This window comes from Buceros rhinoceros, unplaced genomic scaffold (genome assembly GCF_000710305.1).
Source record: "Buceros rhinoceros silvestris isolate BGI_N320 unplaced genomic scaffold, ASM71030v1 scaffold9119, whole genome shotgun sequence".
In the NCBI taxonomy this organism is placed as follows: Eukaryota; Metazoa; Chordata; class Aves; order Bucerotiformes; family Bucerotidae; genus Buceros; species Buceros rhinoceros.
In genome coordinates, this window is record NW_010430944.1 from 143459 (window position 1) to 161089 (window position 17631).

The 17631-nt window shown below is 41.3% G+C and overlaps 2 protein-coding genes across 2 annotated transcripts in view; one reads left to right on the forward strand and one right to left on the reverse strand.

Annotated features, from left to right (window-relative positions):
* Positions 1 to 1101, forward strand: part of LRP2 (low density lipoprotein receptor-related protein 2) — a 126875-nt gene extending 125774 nt beyond the window's left edge. The window contains exon 79 of the mRNA XM_010143223.1: positions 940 to 1101. Coding sequence (XP_010141525.1) covers positions 940 to 1101 — 162 coding nt within the window. The remainder of the gene's footprint in view (positions 1 to 939) is intronic.
* A 4045-nt stretch (positions 1102 to 5146) lies between these two features.
* On the reverse strand, positions 5147 to 14873 carry LOC104499686 (retinol dehydrogenase 7-like). The gene is made up of 6 exons (XM_010143229.1): positions 14807 to 14873; positions 11969 to 12286; positions 8925 to 9183; positions 7522 to 7682; positions 6493 to 6678; positions 5147 to 5295 (listed from the first exon to the last, which is right to left on the reverse strand). Exons 1-6 carry the CDS (start codon positions 14871 to 14873, stop codon positions 5147 to 5149), a joined length of 1140 nt encoding a protein of 379 aa, XP_010141531.1.
* Positions 14874 to 17631: the final 2758 nt, after the last annotated feature.

Sequence of the window (17631 nt, forward strand, 5' to 3'; positions counted from 1 at the left end):
TTCAGCAGGCATCCAGCTCAGGTAGCACTTACAAGCATTGCCCACATCTCTGCTTTCCCAGACCAAGCATTGCAGGCCACTCCTGCTCTGTGATGTCAGGTGCTCTGTGATGTCATTTTGGCACAGCTTTTCAGCATGCTGGTGCATTCTGGCACAGCTCAGGGACCCAGCATGAGTGGGAGGCTATTGTACTGCCCTAGGAATGAAGTGCGGGGTTCTTCCCTCTCAGTCCTGGCTTTGGCACTACATAAAAATTCAACAGCTCTGCGTACTGTTTCTATAGCCCTGTTTCTATATCAGCCCTATTTTTTTCATCTATACAGTTGGATTAGACAGTTCTTTTAATATGGTGTGCCAGCAGGTGGTGTGTGTGCTGGAGGAATTCTCCTCTGGCTTGGTATGAAATGTTTGGAGTTCTACTGACTTGAGCCGGTAATTCCAGCCCTTTTAATCTTACAGTTTAAAATTTTCAGGTGGCCTAAGTTACTTACACACCTCAGTCCCACAGTCACGTGACTAAAACTAGCTGCCTTTTGTGGAGAATTTAGGTTTCTAATGCTTGAACAAGGTGAGAGAGTGAGTTCAGGAAGCCAGGGGTTAATTTCCCCAATGCCAATGAGTGTAACTGTCTACAAACAGTAGTAGTGCTAGTGTACATCTACATTCATGTGTGTGCATCTAGACTTACCAAGCTCCTCTTGATGTTGCACATTAGAAGTCCCAATGGAGTAGGTTTGTAGTAGTGTATTTACTCAGCTGTATCATCCGAGGTGAAATTAGCATATAATTTTGTTACAGGTGATGATTTACAGAAATAACTTATACCACGCCACTTGACTTCAGCAAAATACTTGGATATTTTTTTAACATTTCTGAAATCTAAGGTTGGATGTTTTGTACCTCAGAATATAAACTTGCATTTTATGATTATTGTTTCAGATGGAAAAGGAACAGCAAGAGGACACAGAGGATGTCTCTACCCCTTCTCCTTCACTGCCTCCCAAGATTACTCTGAAGAGGGATCAACCATTAGCTTATACAGCAACAGAGGACACGTTTAAAGACACCGCCAATCTTGTTAAAGAAGACTCTGTGGTATAACTAGGTAACTGATTTAGGGAAAATTAGACACATCCATTTGCACATGTATTTTTTATAAACAGAAGAGTAAGGTTCACATTCAAATGCTTTATAAAAATATATACATCTCTTAGCCAATGGCTAATAAACTATGCCTTGTTTTTTGACAAATGCCAATTTCTATTTTTATGAACAATTATCATGATGTACTATATGTATATCTTTGCACTGAAGCTGTCTGAAAGTAATGTTATAAATATATTGTACATTTGTAAATTTTTGAAAAATTATCTTGTTGGGTAATGTTGCTAGTAGAAATCTGTATAGAATTAGTCATATCTTTAGCGATAAATTCATTATATAAATGCTTAAGCTAAAAAAGAACCAAACGAGGCAAATATAGGAACATTATTGATTTACAGGATGTTTAGAGTATGTATTTATAACAGCACATTAAAAACCTCTACTGGTGCTTTGGGCATCTTTAAAACCTATTTTAGATACTACTGTATGTAAAAATGGGTCTCTCTGTTTATCTTGTGTTAAACAAATGACGGAAGAGTCAATGCAGCATTATTATGCTGAATAGTTACTTGGGCGAAATGTTGTTCCTTACAATATTTTAACTGCCTGAGATAAAATAATTTCCTCTCAATTCGTGACACAGACTTCTCATCTAGGTTCCAATTAACACCATTCCATTAACAGTGTTCTTTAAAAGTTCTGATATATTTAGATTTTAGTGCCACAAGTACTTAATTTAATGAGATTTTCTCTTGCTCATCAGTGGAATAGCTCTGTTCTTGGCTGGAGTCTCTGGAAGTAACTTGTACTATTAAATGAAGTAGCTAGATTTCTATAACAGCTTATTTCCGAACAGCAAAATACAATATTGGTTCGTTTAAGAAATTATTCAGGTTTTTTAATGTGAAAATTTAATTTTATTGACTATTTATTTCCTGAGGTGAACATTAATAGAAAGGGAAACAATTTCTACTAATGCAGTCTTTGTAGTTATCTGGTTATTTCTATAACATTCCATCAGGATATACTGTACCTCTTATTAGCATTTCTATTAACTAGCCAAGATAGTTTCCTTGAATGAACCATATGAGGAAACTCTGAGTACTGCTGCAGGAACATGTTATTCAGCATTCCTGGCTGGCTCCTCATACAATTTAAAAATTCCCGAGGTTATAATCATTGAAACTTCTGCTATTTGATTGTTCTATATCCGAGTTCTCAAATACATATACTATTTCTAATTAGAATGCTTATAATTAATTTGTAATGTACTTTGATTAGAAAAGATAACTGGAAAATGATGCTGCTGAATAAATCTAATAAATGGATTATTTTATCACATCCTTATTCCATAATTTGTGTCTATGTACTTTTTTCAGTTGTGGAGTCTTCAGTTCACTCTGAGATGAAAACAGCAGTGCTTTAGATAAAGTAAAATAAGAATAGCGCTCACTGCTTCACACAACTGTCTAAAGTTCTTGATACAACATCACTGACATCATATCACTGTAGATGTGAAAACTGCCTCATTACACACATTAAATAAACTGGCTCTTGAAATGGGAAACTTATTTCTGATTGTAAGAGACTTACTATCAAGGTAGCATGGACAGAAGTCGTAGTTCAATTACCTTTGATATCTGAGTGCTTCAATGTAGAAAATTCCTTAGAATCTGCATACGCATCTGTAAGGCTCTGAGAAAGTTTTTCCTTGAAAGTCAGAATGCTTTTCTAAAGGAAAGAGTTAACAATGTTTTTTTTAAACAGAGAAGGTGGGGCTAACATTTCTACAAGACTTGCCTCCAGTTGCATACTGCAAGAAAAGGTAGCATCAGTTCTGTGAATAGTCTTTGTCAACAGAAAGATTCGGAACCAGTTTTGGAGAAAACTGCTAATATGTCAGCCATGTATCAGAAATACTTTTTTCTCCCGTAATAATTTTAACTTTTCAGATGTGGAAGAAAACCATTCCTGAGATACTATATAGATAGGTTGTATGTAGATTTGATTATTTAACATACCTGGTGGTGAAGGATTCCTAAGGATTCCTAAGCTTCAGCTGGGCCTCTTCCTCTCAGTAGCATACCACCATGTACCCTCTTCTGATTATGTAAGATTTAATTTTTGGTACTTTATTCTACAGAAGCTTTAGATTCTATTCCGAACTTCATTTCTCACTTGTATTCTTTTTCCCTTATGAGGACAGTTTCTGCCAGGATTCTTGAATTCTGAGCTCATTCTGTTTCAAAGAAGGTTGATTTTCAGACATTATGGCACCTCTCTGTAATCTGCTACTATAGGGCTGATAAATTATACCATTAAGTTTTTTCATGTACATTCTATTTACAGCTGTCAGGCCAGATGGAGAGGAATATCTCTCTGCAGGTATTTATCATGAAATGATGTAAAATAAATTTATTCTTGAAGCCATTTGCCAGAGAAGAGAAGCTCAATGAAATACTTAAAGGTTACTAAAAGCTTTCTGTCCCTTTCATGCACACGTACAAACTCACACATGTGCCCCTTCTCACACACACAGAGTGACAAAACTGCTTTTCTTACATTTTGAGTTGTGACCTGCACATGGTATTTTTGTAAGCTTGATTGAATTGCACATTAATGATTAATCACCAGCACAGCTCTTCAGCAAATAAAACCTTTACCCCTTCAATTCTAGTATCTCTAGAAAATCCAATTTGTGAGCCTCTGGCCAACAGCTTCACAGATAGAAATAGTGTACAAGAGGCACAGTAAACTAAACTAACCTTTTGCCATTCTGAACACACTGTACAGTCGAACTAATTTGCCATAGCATATGCTGATGTTTCATCTAATGAGTGAAATAATTGTCCTTTTAACTTGCAAAGCACACCAAGGACAAAAGAAATGTGAATGCATATTATATACTAATATTAGGAAGAAAGTTAAAATTTAAGTTTGGATACTCTTATAGTAGCAGAGTGCAATGTAGTTTTGATTTTCCCTGTAATTGCACATGTAATTGTGTATAGTTAGGCGATTAGGTGTGGTCAGATACTGCAACTGTAATTTTTGGAATATGTTGGAATAGGTGGGCTTTGGTATTACTTGATTTCGTGTGTTGTGAAGTTTAGCAACTGGAATATAACCATGAGAAACCAGCCCATGAAATAGATTATTAAATCTGACTAGATACATTCTGTAAAGTACACGTTTAAGATACACGTTCTGAAAGGCCGTTATTTAATCTCAAGTTCCCTAGCAGCCTGTATGTTGACGAAGTCTACTTGAAAAACCGATTCTTCCAGTGATTTTATTTTTCTTATTTAATTTTTTTTTTATTGGGGGAGTAGCGTTAACTAGCTTTGTAGCTGAATATTTGGTGAATGAAGATCCTGTAGAGGTATCATTTCTGAGCATAAAAGATGGCCTTCAGAACCACACTGGATTTACAAGCCTATCTGCAAACTCAGAAATCACAGGTAAGGAGTGGTAGGGGGTGTCGCCAATCCTGATTTAGGATCCTGCCAGCTACAACAATTTGTCACAGATGTTTTAGATCACTTAAAGAGTCACTGTCAAAGGTATTATCAGCAAAAGTGACTTTAATACAAATTTGTAAAAGCATGACTAAACATTCAATCTATTACTTACTATGTGGAAGAAACATACAAAGGAAAATCGAGTTAGAATTGATTTAGAATTATTTACAGGGAGCCTGGAGACGCCAAAAGGTAAGGGAGACCCTCCTATTGAGTCACGAGGTTCAGGGTGGACTCCCTTGTTTTCCATACTCCTGATGGAGCTTAGGGGTGGCTAAGTCCAATCTTAATCTCAGACTTGGTCAATGGTTTAGATCTAATTGAATACATACAAAGGGTAAGAAAAACCTCCTGTTTGAGTCACGTGGTTCAGAATGGACCCCCTTGATTTGTAAATGCCTTCTCAGAGAAAAGTAGAGGCACAGCTGGATCCAGACTTAGTTCCAGACCTGGTCAACTGTTTATGGCTAATGGAATTAGTTACATGGGTTTCATTAGACGTTCTTTCATCATACTATCTGTCACTTACTGAGGCTCTGTTGTGAATAAGGGATCTCTGCCTTGGGTAAGGAAGAATGTCTTGGTCTCAGGCAAGGAATCTCAAACCTTGATGTGAAAGAAGCACCTTCTGTCCAGTCTTCCGGTCTTAGTTCACTCTGAAGTTTGAACCCTAGGTTTTCCAAAACAGAGTCTTAGGCATCAAATCTTATAAATAATTTGAGTGGTACAGCAGCAGGATCAGCTCATGCTAGATGCTTCCAGAGAGAGACACCCTGAACAAAGAAATCCCTGGGCCATTGTACCTTTACACCCCTCACCCACTCTTCACACTCTCTTCCCGTGTCTTCCACATGCCCCTTGGTCCAATAGGGATTCTGTTTTGAGATCTTATGACTCTTTACTGGATTCCTTCACTGTCTCGAGATAGGCCATTATCTTGTCTAGTTGCAGTTACTGTTGATGGTTGTAGCCTCCTTATCTTCTGGTTTGTGTTGTCTCTGGAGACTGTGTTTTGCTTAAGTAGGTACACATTCAGTAAATGTAGGTGAAAAACTACGGCTTGCAGCCTAAGGCTTCAGCAAGTAGCTCACACATGAGCTTTACTCATGCTGAGTAAAGCTAAGCAAACAGCGTACTAGTTCACACAACACTGTAACTAAGTGATTCATTCTAAGGGGAGAGTTGCCAGGTGTGCAGTCCGGTTGCCATCCACAGAGAACTCAGATTTGGCTCATCCAATGATCTGTTGTTGATAAAGGATCTCATAGCTTTGAGGAACAACCTTGAGAGGTGTCCCAGCTCAAGGAGAGATCACTGCCACACAGCCACACTGTCTAGCAGGGACAACTCAAAGAAGGCTCACTTCGGCTGTCATATTTATGGGATAAAGTGGCTGGCTCATAGTCAGATTGCATATGATGGGAGGCGTATGCATAAGACCCCTTGTACACACAACATTCTTTGTTCCTCAGTAAATGAGTCTTGGAAAAAACACCTGTTATTCATGTGTTAATTGCATGATCGGTGTTCAAGCTGCTATGCTTTGGTGCTCACTGTGCTCTGCTCCTTTGTGGGTTTCCTAGAGGAGTTCTTGGTCTGGCTAATGCTGAAGCCTTTGCCTCCTTTGGAGCTGCAGCAATTTACTGCTGATTTGGTGAAGGGATGTTGAGTGCATCCTTCACAAGGGGTGGAGAAAGTGTCTTCTGAAAGGAATTTAATCAGTCTAGTAACTGGTAAAGATGACAACGTCTGGTTTTAACAAGATTAATATTTATTTCTGCAGAGCTGATACTGGTTTAACACTAAACATGAAATAGAACTCCAGGAACTGATCTCCAACTAGCTGCTGGAGCTGGAAATGTCATACACAGCAGCATGTCAGATAAACAGCTTGGAGCATAGGAGAGTAACAGCCAAAAGAACTTTGCATCCAATCCAACTCTGTATCGTGTCCTGGGGTACTTTGCTATCAGAGCATGTTCCATGCATTTTATGACCTTAGAAATATCAGAGTCACAGAGTATTTTCACTGATGATCTTTGAGCTTTTATATCTGCACGAAGAAAATAAACCCAAAAGCATTTGTATGCAACATTCTCTGTAAGAGGATTCTTTATATTCAAAGGTTTGGCTACGGCTTCAGGCTCGCTTTAAACTACTGGCTCAAATACTGAGAGCAGCGTAGCTACAGCAGAGCAGAGACCAGAAAGACGGCAGAATACCCAAGAGCCCAGTAAACAGAAACCTCCCTGGCCCACATTGTGAGCCAAATGTTCCCTGACGTAAGTGCAGTGTGACACAGCACAACTCTTCAGGTATCAGTAAGCCATAGACAAAGCTTGTGGTCATAGCAATTCCTTCCCCCTGGGCATTTGACCTCCTAAGTATGGAGGGACTAAGGATGGTAGCATGACGTTACAACTCACCAATCTCATATGGGGACTAATCGTGCAGGCCTCATCTAATATACACATAGTCCAGAACAGTCAGCAATGAGTTCTTAGTGAATGTTAATGAAGTCCAGCAAATGTTCACAGAATCATAGATTGGTTGAGGTTGGAAGGGACATCTGATCCAACACCCCCTGCTCAAGCTGGGTCACCTAGACCAGATTGCCCAGGACCATGTCCAGACAGCTTTTGAGTATCTCCATCCTTGGAGATGTTCACTCCACAACTTCCCTGGGTAACTTGTACCAGTGCTCAGTCACCCTCACAGCAAAACAGCAGGAACATCCTGTGTTTCATTCTGTGCCCATTGCCTCAGGTCCTGTCCCTGGGCACCATGGAAAAGAGCCTGGCTCTGTTGTCTTTACTAGTATTTACATACCTTGCAGATATTTATATATATGGATAATATTTCCCCTGAGCTTTCATTCAGTTCTTATTCTACTTACATTCAATTAAGTACTTTTCTCCGTAGGAGTTCCTGATCTCAGGAGCCAGTCTGTTCCAAAGTCTTAAGAGGTGTTTCTCGAAGACATCTGAATTAACTACTGCCTTAAAGAAACCATGCTCAACAATGCTTACTTTCACTCCAAAATGCTGCATCTCTATCCTAGAAGAAAAAAAACCCAATAACCATTCCTGACCATCCATTAATGGCATAACCTTTACAAATAAGTAATTTGAAAGTCTGCCACATAAATGAATATTTGAGACTTTGATTCTTGTCTTCAAATATCAGCATAATTTTGAGATGTTCAAATTAGCTTTGTGGCAGCGTACCTGCTCCGTGAAAGAGCAGCTGGCAATTAACACCAAGGAAAAAAAGCAGTGTTAGGTAGACTCACAGCTTTCTGTGTGGTTTATGTTGGAATGCTGCAAAGGATGCAGCAGCAGTCTGCATCTTAGCCATGTATTACTGACTATTTCAAGTACTGTTGCATCATTTCAGCTTCCAGCAAGAACAGATTATTACAGTGCCTGGGGAAAAGTAAAAGTGAGCAAAAATTTTAAATTAGATTAGAACTTAGTTCTGCATTGTATGGTTAAAAGGCTGTGGTTAAGTGATTAAATATTAGTGAAATAAAAGTTAATGTTTTTTTTCTGGTAGTAATTCCTTCTATGTAATTCTGTTGCAGTGCCACTTCTTTGGGATAAAAATGGCCCCTGTTTTCCTGGGCAGCTCAAGAGACCCAGGAAGCTATGTTCCAAAGTGTGCAAAGGAACAGTCCATGTGTACATTAGCCATTGCTTTATGTTATATTTCCTTGGGGCATATACTTTCTTTATATAAGCATTCATAATGGTTTGCAACTAACTTCCCTAGTTCTTGTGAAGACTTGACTTGCTGGGCCAGGCCTTAGCCTCCTCAAGGCAGTGCAACACAACTGGCTTCAGTGAAGGGTGCTCAGCTTCGTTTTTTAAAGTTACAAGTACCTTTGGTAATGCAGTTGCTGCATGGAACTGTCCAGCTCAGATTGTGGAGCACTAGAGCAAAATAAAATGGGTTGTAAATGGGCAAATACGACTAAGAACAACTTGCCCAGCAAGCTCTGGGTGTCTGAGCAGGCTATACAGTTGATTTACTTGTATGCAGTGGATTCACATGCCCGAAAGCTACGTGTTAGCCATTTGTCCAGGATGTGAAATTTTTTCCCAGTGCAGTTTCCTGGTGGGTCTGTTTGTATTACTGGAGACTGAAATCCCAAACCAGTGACCAATATCCTCTTATTTTCCTTTCCATCCTTAGGCAAGATTTCCAGAGAGGAAACGAGAGGGACGAACATACAGTCACCCTTCCTCCGCACAGCTGGAAACTGTTCTTGAATTCTTGCATGTGTTTCTAGCTACTCACCGTAAGGTGTCAGAGAAAGCTTCCATGCCCTGTGTGGACAGTGTGTAGCCACCCCCTACAAAAGCCATGAGGCCTTTGGCATTAATTAGATTGACTACTCTTCCCTTGGCTTTTTTCAGAAGTGGCAAAAGCTTGAGTGTGATTTCAATCAATCCCAGCAGACTAACATCCAGCACTGAGTGGAAGTCTTCAATCATCAGCCAGTCAGTGGGTGCTACAGGTGCTATTCCTTCAGCATGGCTCACCAAGCCAAAAAGCCCTAAAAGGGTTACAAAACCATTTATTTCAGTATGTGGCGATATCTTACCCTAAAGTTTCATATGTAGCATTGGGAACCAAGCACACAGTCTGCAAAAACTTCAGTGAGATGAATACAATCGTCTGGGGTTTGCTTGTATGATCCATTCCATACCTCTGGCAAAATTTGCTGAACACCTTAGGCAATGACTCTAGAAGAGCACGGTGTCACGAAAAGGGGGGCCAGGAAGATATATAGAGCTGGTTATTAAAATTCCTGGCCTGGAAGGTGGGGTTTTCCAAACCCTTTATAGTTTGTTCAGCCCACCAGCATCCCAAGAAAGACGAGATCCTGGCGCCCAACCTGCCTACCACACTCCTGTTAGGGAGAAGGGGAACCTCCTGGGTTCTTTGTAACTTGGCCAGCCTGCCAGGCTCGCGCTGGCAGCGTCACTGAAACCCAAGTCCCTCTTGGTAGCCCACCAAGAGGTAGGATTGGAGGATACTCACCTAACTTATTCAGGGACCATCACTAGCAGTGACACTAAGACAAATCTCTTCAGTATTAAGTAATTTATTGTGTAGATTTGTGACAAAATACAGGTTCGAATGATACCGGTGATTGGGTACACACACAAACCTAAACACTAAGAATTATTAACAGCCAGCCTAATGTTAGTATTTAAGTGCACAAAACAGAGATCTCTTACCCAGTAGGCGTCCCTATGAGGGGGGAGAAGATAAGTTCAGCCTGTCGACTGATCCCGAAGTTTTGATGGTGGTCTTCTGTTCCCCAAAAGTCCCCCAAAAGTCTGCCACTTTTTATATTGTTTCTATGCCTCTGGGTGGAGTTGAGTGACTCTGGTCATTTTATTCCTTTTATTCTGATTCGATTAAAAATCTCTCACTTCACATTTAAAGGTACAGGTGTTGAAACATAGGGCGCATGCCCAGTGGGGAGTGGTCGTACCTTGGAGGTGGGTAGCCTTTGGGATGGAGGTGTTTTTTTGTATTATAATGACATTATAATGAGCAAACTTCACCTTGAGAACATGATTCTACCGTTTTTGTTGGCATGGCAGTAGCGATCCACCTTTCTTGATAGCAGCCATTGTGGTAGGCTATAGCGGCCCATTGTTACCTGCAGGAACAGGGACAGACTGTGCTGCCTTCACATCACTCCTGTCCTCATTTGGGGGCATGGTACGTTGCACCTGGCTGCAGCAGGCCTTAGCCATTGTGACCACATTCCATTCTTGGGATCAGCAAACTGCTCACAGCAGTTTCAAGGCTCCTTTTCGTGTCAAGGTGTAAGCTAAAAATCTGGGGAACAGTGTTTTTCCTCACCTCCCCATATTAGTTATTTTCACACACATGGGTGAAGTATTAAAGGAAAACTATTTTGATTGGAGATATAGGCCACCTTACCGGGCTTTATTATCCAGGTCTGCTCAGGTATGCGGGCCCTTAACAGGCATTTACATTCTTGTGTAAATCAAATAGTCTACATAGAAGCAGAAAGACTGACTTTTCTGGTTTGCGGTCTAAAGGTCTGAACGAGATGTGTGTGATTAGTCAATGATTCTAAAAATATTAGCTTAACCCTGTGTATTGATAATACTGCTTTACTACCTTATAAATGACTTGAATAACTTTAGATAAATGGTGACACTTCGAAGCGTTTGCAGAGGACAGGCCTGCACCCGAGGGAGAGGCTGAAAGTCCAGCACTCAGTGTCCATAAAGAGTTTCTCAGATGGAGGTGACGGCACAGTGATTGCCCTGATCGAGAACGCGCGGCTTTCCACAACCTGGAAGCAGGGTCCTGCCAGAGGAGGTAAGTGCTAGTGATCATGTTGTCCTTGCCCTCCATCACTGCATTCAAGAATGGTCTGGAACCCTCATGAGGCCAACGGTGTTTTACGAGCTTTGGGAAAGTGCTACTGGTAGAACATACGTGTTTTGCTGTTTTAGCTAGTCAATTAATTAACAAGCCTATTGAATATTTGGTATAATTGCCTAACTGGTGTAAAAGCCTATTTGTTATAATTGTGTGTTACAGCTGGTAGTTACAGTGCTGTGATCCTCCTTGGTGGCCCTTAACAATGTCTAGTCTGAGGTATCAGTGCTGAGAAAGAAACATGTAATTGCCATGGCTGACTGTATTTACCATACAGAGCTTTTTATCACCTTTTCCCCAAATCAACACTTGAGTCTTGTTTAACTCTGCTCATAGGTATAGAAGGACAAACTGTTTCTCTTTTAGACAAGTGCTCAGAGGTGTATGATAGCAGTACTGAGAGCTGCCTATGTAACAACTCTAAGAAAGCTGGCTAAGATGACAAGCGATTCACCCTTACCGTCAGTGAAATTGTTGTGTGCATTGCAAAAGCCAGCTATGCAAAAACACTCTTCTGCTTACTAGAGTGCTGAAGAAGCCGTGCACCATCCACTTTTAATTGGGTGTGCTGGTTTTATTGTCAAGAAAGTTCTTTCTGGTCCCATTTAGCACCTTCCCACCGCTGAGATTCTTCGGGGGCACCAAAAAACTCACCTAGGAATGATCCGTTTTTAATACACTAAGCAACTAGATTTTTAGGCACCCTGCCAGTAAAAGCGAGGGGAATCCCAAAAGTGTTGCTAGAGAGAACCTCTTTGAACCAAGAAATGACAGAGCTGAAGCGTGAATGCATTTCGTCACTAAGACAAAAAATGCATCTGAGGAGAGTGGAGAGGAATCAGAACTTTTAACTAGGCTACATCAGGTTCTATTCAATCATTTTTCTGGGAAATTACCCTGCCACTTACCCTCGCCAGCTGTCTCTTCGGTCACAAATGACACAGCCCTGGCAATGCTGTTGGAGTCAGCTAAGTTCAGGTTCACAGTCTTCAGTGAGAGTGAGGAGCAGGACTGCAGCTCTTGGCCTTCTTTTTCTGTGGCACATGCAGCAATGACACAAAATCCCCTTTTGTCAAGCCATTTAGCCAGTGAGTTTCCAAGTTCGGTGTCGCAGCCTGTTATGAAGACGTGCTTTCCACTCAGGTTTTTCACTCTGTGACTGTCCCTGATGAGCCAGTAAATGATAAGACCAAATATGGAAGCCAAAACTGCTACGTGCAGAGAGTCTGAAAGTGAGAGCTACAAGCAAGTACGTTAATGGTCTAGAAATGCAATGAAGCAAATGTGCTCAGCCAGCCCTTAGCTTCCTCAGACACAATTCCCGTAAGGGGCTTTGTTTCTGACTGCAGCCCTTCCAGCTCACTGAAGGAGGAAAGCAGAGGTGAAAGCTTTGGCACAATGTGATCGGCAACTGTGAATAATACATGCCTTGGCAAAACCTTCCCTATTTTCCTTTTCAATAGATTTCCACTGTTTTCAAGATTTACTGACCAATCTTTCTAGTCAGCCCCATCCTTTCAGGACATTTCAGACTGAAAGGAATGACTGCGTCAGTTCTCACAGTAATGTCTGGGGTTCTTTGTGGACACTGGTGAAAATACTGGAGAGAGAAATTCCTCTGGAGAGAAGAAAGAATGATTCTCTTTGACCACCTGTATGATGCCACCCAGGCCTCTCCTCTAATCTGTAGCCTGGAAGTGGCGTGACCTCAAGAACAACCAGAAAAGCTTAAGCTGTAGTGGAGGCCTGATGAATAACTCGTGTGGTGTGATGGTGAGTGATCTGCTCTCTGCCCCTTAGACAAGGTACTTTGGGGCAGTGCCTGAGTCTTCTGTCTCCTTCCTCATTACCTGTTTAGTGCCGACACACAGCAGGGTAGAATATATTATACAGGAAGTGTGTTTGCATAAATAAATAGGGAAACACATGGAAACGTTACCCTGAAAAAAAAGGGCACTGAAGAAACACAAGGTTTCCTAACTGTGGTGGGGAGGATACCGTTTGCTTATTACAAAAATTTTTGATAAATCTAGAATACTGTTCTTGCCATCTAAAATCTTCATGATGGATTACTGATTTCCTTTTTTATTTTGGATTGTGCAAGAATTTTAACAAATTAATTAATCAAAGTCAATATTTATGGGGAGGGTGGTAAGCATTTCTCAGACAACCTGTTAAAGAGAAACTTTTTCACAATTGCCAAGCAGTTACCTCGGCTCTAGCTACCTACATATGTGTAAAGGTGCAGACATCGGGCCTTTAAAGTGTGATTGTATTCAAAGAATGAAGAGATACTTTAAAAGAAAAAAAAAAAGGAATTTGTGGTTATTTTCACATCCTGAAAGTGGTGAAAGAGGAAGGGGTCTTTCTACCTTAAGACAAGAATATTAAAGGAAGCCCATATATTAGGCCTGGTTGCTAGAGCCTTTCTGGTGTTCTGTTCCTACCGAGTTCATGGAGTGATTTGGATTTATTCTGATTCTAAATTTTGCTGTCACCTCACCAAGTAGGAATGGAAGAAATCTCAGAATCTGATAGTGAATGAATGTTGGACTCTCATTAAATAATCAAATCAGTCACATAGCTAATAAATGGTAACAAGTGACAACATTCATTGCCACTTAATGATCTTATTTTACGTAGTTGGATGCCTCAGTAGAAATCAATATAGACTTCTGAGCTACTGATTAACGCTCTCTGTTTTTAAAATGTTAAGCAAATATATACAGATAAGAGCTTGCTTCTCCCTCTACTGCAATCTACAGGGAGGCTCCCACTGAATTTTTGGGGTGTTACATTGGTCCCTGGGCTGCACTGGTTATTTTAGCAGCCCATCTCACGGTTGTTTTGAGTCTGATGTAATCAGCCTTCCAGTTTAGGTACTTCATTTAGATACCTGGCTTTTTTGCGATGAATGTCCACGTTAAATCTGACAAGGATTGCAGTGTTCCTGAATGTGTGCACTTTGGAATCACCTTTGCAATGTTTCACTGAGCTGGTGACATTCATTTTCTGAGAGGACTCACAGAGTGAGTCTCTGTGACAAAGCACCGTTAAAACTGTGTGAAAGAGCTCAGGCTAATTCAGGCTTCTGTGCTGTAAAATAAAGTCTGAAAACAGGATGTTGCAGCAGCTGATCATAGATACCCCCAGTCCATTTGCAATGACGTGCCAGGCAATGACACGTCCTTCAGCTGCTGATTTAGAATTTGGAGCTGAGCTAGACAGAGAGAGAGGATTTGCTACCAGCAGGCTCTTATAAACCCATGCCAATAAATCTCAGCAAGCTACTTAGCAAGCTAGTGTTGTCGTATGGCATTTAGGGACTCAGTTGAACTTTTTCACAACAAAAAATTAAATTAAATCATTAGCGATTTGGGGAAAAGATTAACCTAGTTGAAAACTGGAGCTGTAAATCACACCTTCCTTCCTTGGCTGTGCTATAGGGAGGAAGCAGTGGGCGTTGAGCTTGCACCACTGGAAAGGTTAAATTTGGAACTGGGCTCTGTGGAGAAGTCCTAGTAGTGTCTGGTCAGGATGCCTGCTTGGCTTTTGTAAGAGAAACACTTGGGACTGCGCTGGTTAGTGTTCGTTCCTGTGTTTAGGTAGCAATAATTGCCACAGAAGTGCTGTGAGACAAGGGCCTCTAGGAGTGACAGCTGAGAGGGCAGCGCTGTGTGTGGAGCCTCTGCTGCTCTCTTCCCTATCAGTCCTGGGCTAGTGTTCCTAAGCCTGCAGTCCCTTACCACCTAGTTCTCCTCGAGTACCAGTGCCCTTCTTGATAACACAGGGACGTTTGGTGCTGAGCACCATGGTGGGTTTTGCTTTGCTGGAGACTTCTGCCAGTATTTATTCTGCTAGATGATGATGTTGATGCTGGAAGGAGTCTGGGGTCAGAATCAAAGGAAATAGTCTCAGTTCAAGTTTTCTTCCAAAAACTGCCTAGTTCTGTGAATGTACAAAGTTATGTAAAATATTTCTTGACTGACAATTGTGGAGCACTAAAAAAGCCACTTGTCTTCCGGGAGCTTATCGATTTTGAAATAGCTGCCTGGAGTGGCAAAGAGTATTTCCATAGAAAATGTCAGCATGATATTTCAAGAGTATTGATATATATTCATAAATACTGAATTCTGATTACTAATGTCACCAGTAAATAGCTAACGGCAAAATCTGCTTTCCACTAAAACTTTGATATTTGCCTGGCAAATTGAGAACTCCTGGGACAGAGCCTGGCTTCTTATGCCTAGGTAAGTGCCACTGTAAAAGCAATTGATTTTATAGAAAAGCACCATGACTACTCCGAGAGCCGTTTAGATGACTGCAAAATACAGCATCCCTCTGCTTCTCTGCACTAAAGGAAACTGAAACACATAGACCGTGTTGAAGGGGGATGTTACTGTTTTACTCCCACAGCATGTTTGCATTGGTGTTCATGCCAAAGAACCTCAGCTTGGGCTGTAGTTTTTGGTCTGACTGTGCCTTGGATTCTTTCATCCGCCACTGTGCTGGCAGACCTCCAGAAGTCAGTCCTCCGCAGTGGGTTGGAGTGACCTACCAGGCATGTGGAGGAAGAATTGCCTTCAGAAACTGCATTCAGTGGAAGGTTTAGATGTATCAGACAGTGCTCTGACAGGTCACCCAACGCTCTACAGGGTCTAGGAAGTACAAGCTTTAATAGTCAGTCATCCTGCCAGAGCTTCAAAACCCCTAGTCTTCAGTTAAAAAATTGAACAAATACACAGTCACAAACACATCGCATCTTCTACACTTAGGTGAGCTACTCCTGCACACACAGAGCTTTGCACATTTGTTTCATGGAAGAGGAGTGTTTTCTTGTATGCCGTGTAAAAAATACCAGTGTGATAGTTCAGTTTGGTAGTCAACAGATAATATCTTCATTAATATGTCACCTTAAAGGCAGTGCATCTCCAAACTCTCCTACTCAAGTGTTTTGCAGGGAGATGAATGTAGTCTGGTACAACGGGGGCTGATTTCTCAGCATCACTGTATTTTTTCTTGTATGGCTTGCACTTCAGATTTTTACCACAGCATTGGTAAAAGACCTAGGAAGATAAACCCCTGTCAACACTTAGGTGACCGAACAAGTAATTGAAAATAAAGTAGAGAAAGATTCCAGATGTTGGGAGGAACATTTCTGAGTTAGCATTTTATTAAGACCCTATAGGTGCCTAGATAAGCAATGACTGTTAAAATCACTCTAGAAAGCAAAGCGCTGCATGTTCTCCTCTCTGCACACTCAAAAACAAGTGCTTAATTTGTTCTTTTAGGTATTCTGCAAATGCATATAATGAGTACTGCTCACTGTAACAACACACAGGAGTTCTGGTTTTGCACCATTACTCACATTCTGGGGAGACATCTGCAAGCTCCGTCTACACGTCCAGGTGCTCACGAGTTGCCTTCACCTGTTATTTCCAGTGTCAGAATGTAGAAACAGCCCAAGTCAAACTCATAAGCTTGTGCTTGGAGATAGTTTCCAAAAAAAATCTTGCTGTGAATTACGTGGCTGACGGTGCTTTCTGATCGCTGTACATCATCTGACAAGCATGGCCCCTCTCCCTGCTCTTGTTAATGACTTGTGTTGTGATGCTTCTTCCTTAGGAGCTTACTTGGTGTTAATCTTCTTTATATGCTCCGTGCCTGCCTATCCTACCTATGTTGTATAAGCATTGCTGGCTATATATAGTAATCTACAGAGCCTGGAGGACTGTTGAGGCTCATTAAGGGAGAACTAATCTACTCAGCTGGGATGGACTTATCTGTGCTTCATCTTGAAAGCAGCAGGAGTCTTTCTGCTGGTTTAACAGAGCTTGGTTCAGACCTCCATCTTTTCTCCTGCACATGAGCAAGTTATTACTGATACAACTTAATCTTTTAAGCTACATCCTTGTGTGAAAGAATTTTCAGGGATTAAAGTATTTTCTTTAGTCTAGGGGAAGCTTTTTGATACAAGAAAGAAATAAATTGCTGGAGTAACTAAGCAATGTTTTTCAAAGAAAAGCTCAAATTCTATAAACTGTGCAAGCTGAAGCTCCATAGTTTGGATGGGAAGACTCTAACACATGACTTCCAGGCTGCTTGTTTGTTTGCTCCCTGGCCCAGAGTCTTCTGGGCACTTCTGATCCAGTTCTGTTGCGTAAACATAGGCGTAAACATGATTCACGCCTCCCCATTCACAGTGCTGTGCAGTGCCAGGTGCTGCAAGAAGCACAGAGCCTTGGGCAAAGACTGTCCTCAACAGCGGAATGAAAGTTGATTTGAAAGTAACTGAACGAGAAGGAAATCAAAACTGGGGAAACCGAGCAAGGTGGTAGGATGGAGCTGGAAATGATCTGGCCCCATTCAGTTGAGCGGACCATGGCAATGGCAGCCTGCCCAGACTAGCCAGTGACACCTCTCCGGCTGCTCCCTGCCAGGAGTTGCAGAGTTGTTAGTTCATCCTCTGCTTGGTGAGCAGCTCTTTCCCCTCTGGTTTCTCTCCCTGCTCATTTTGACTTGGGCCTGGAAATTCTTGCTTCTTTTGCCACTCTGAGTGCCACACCAGCCT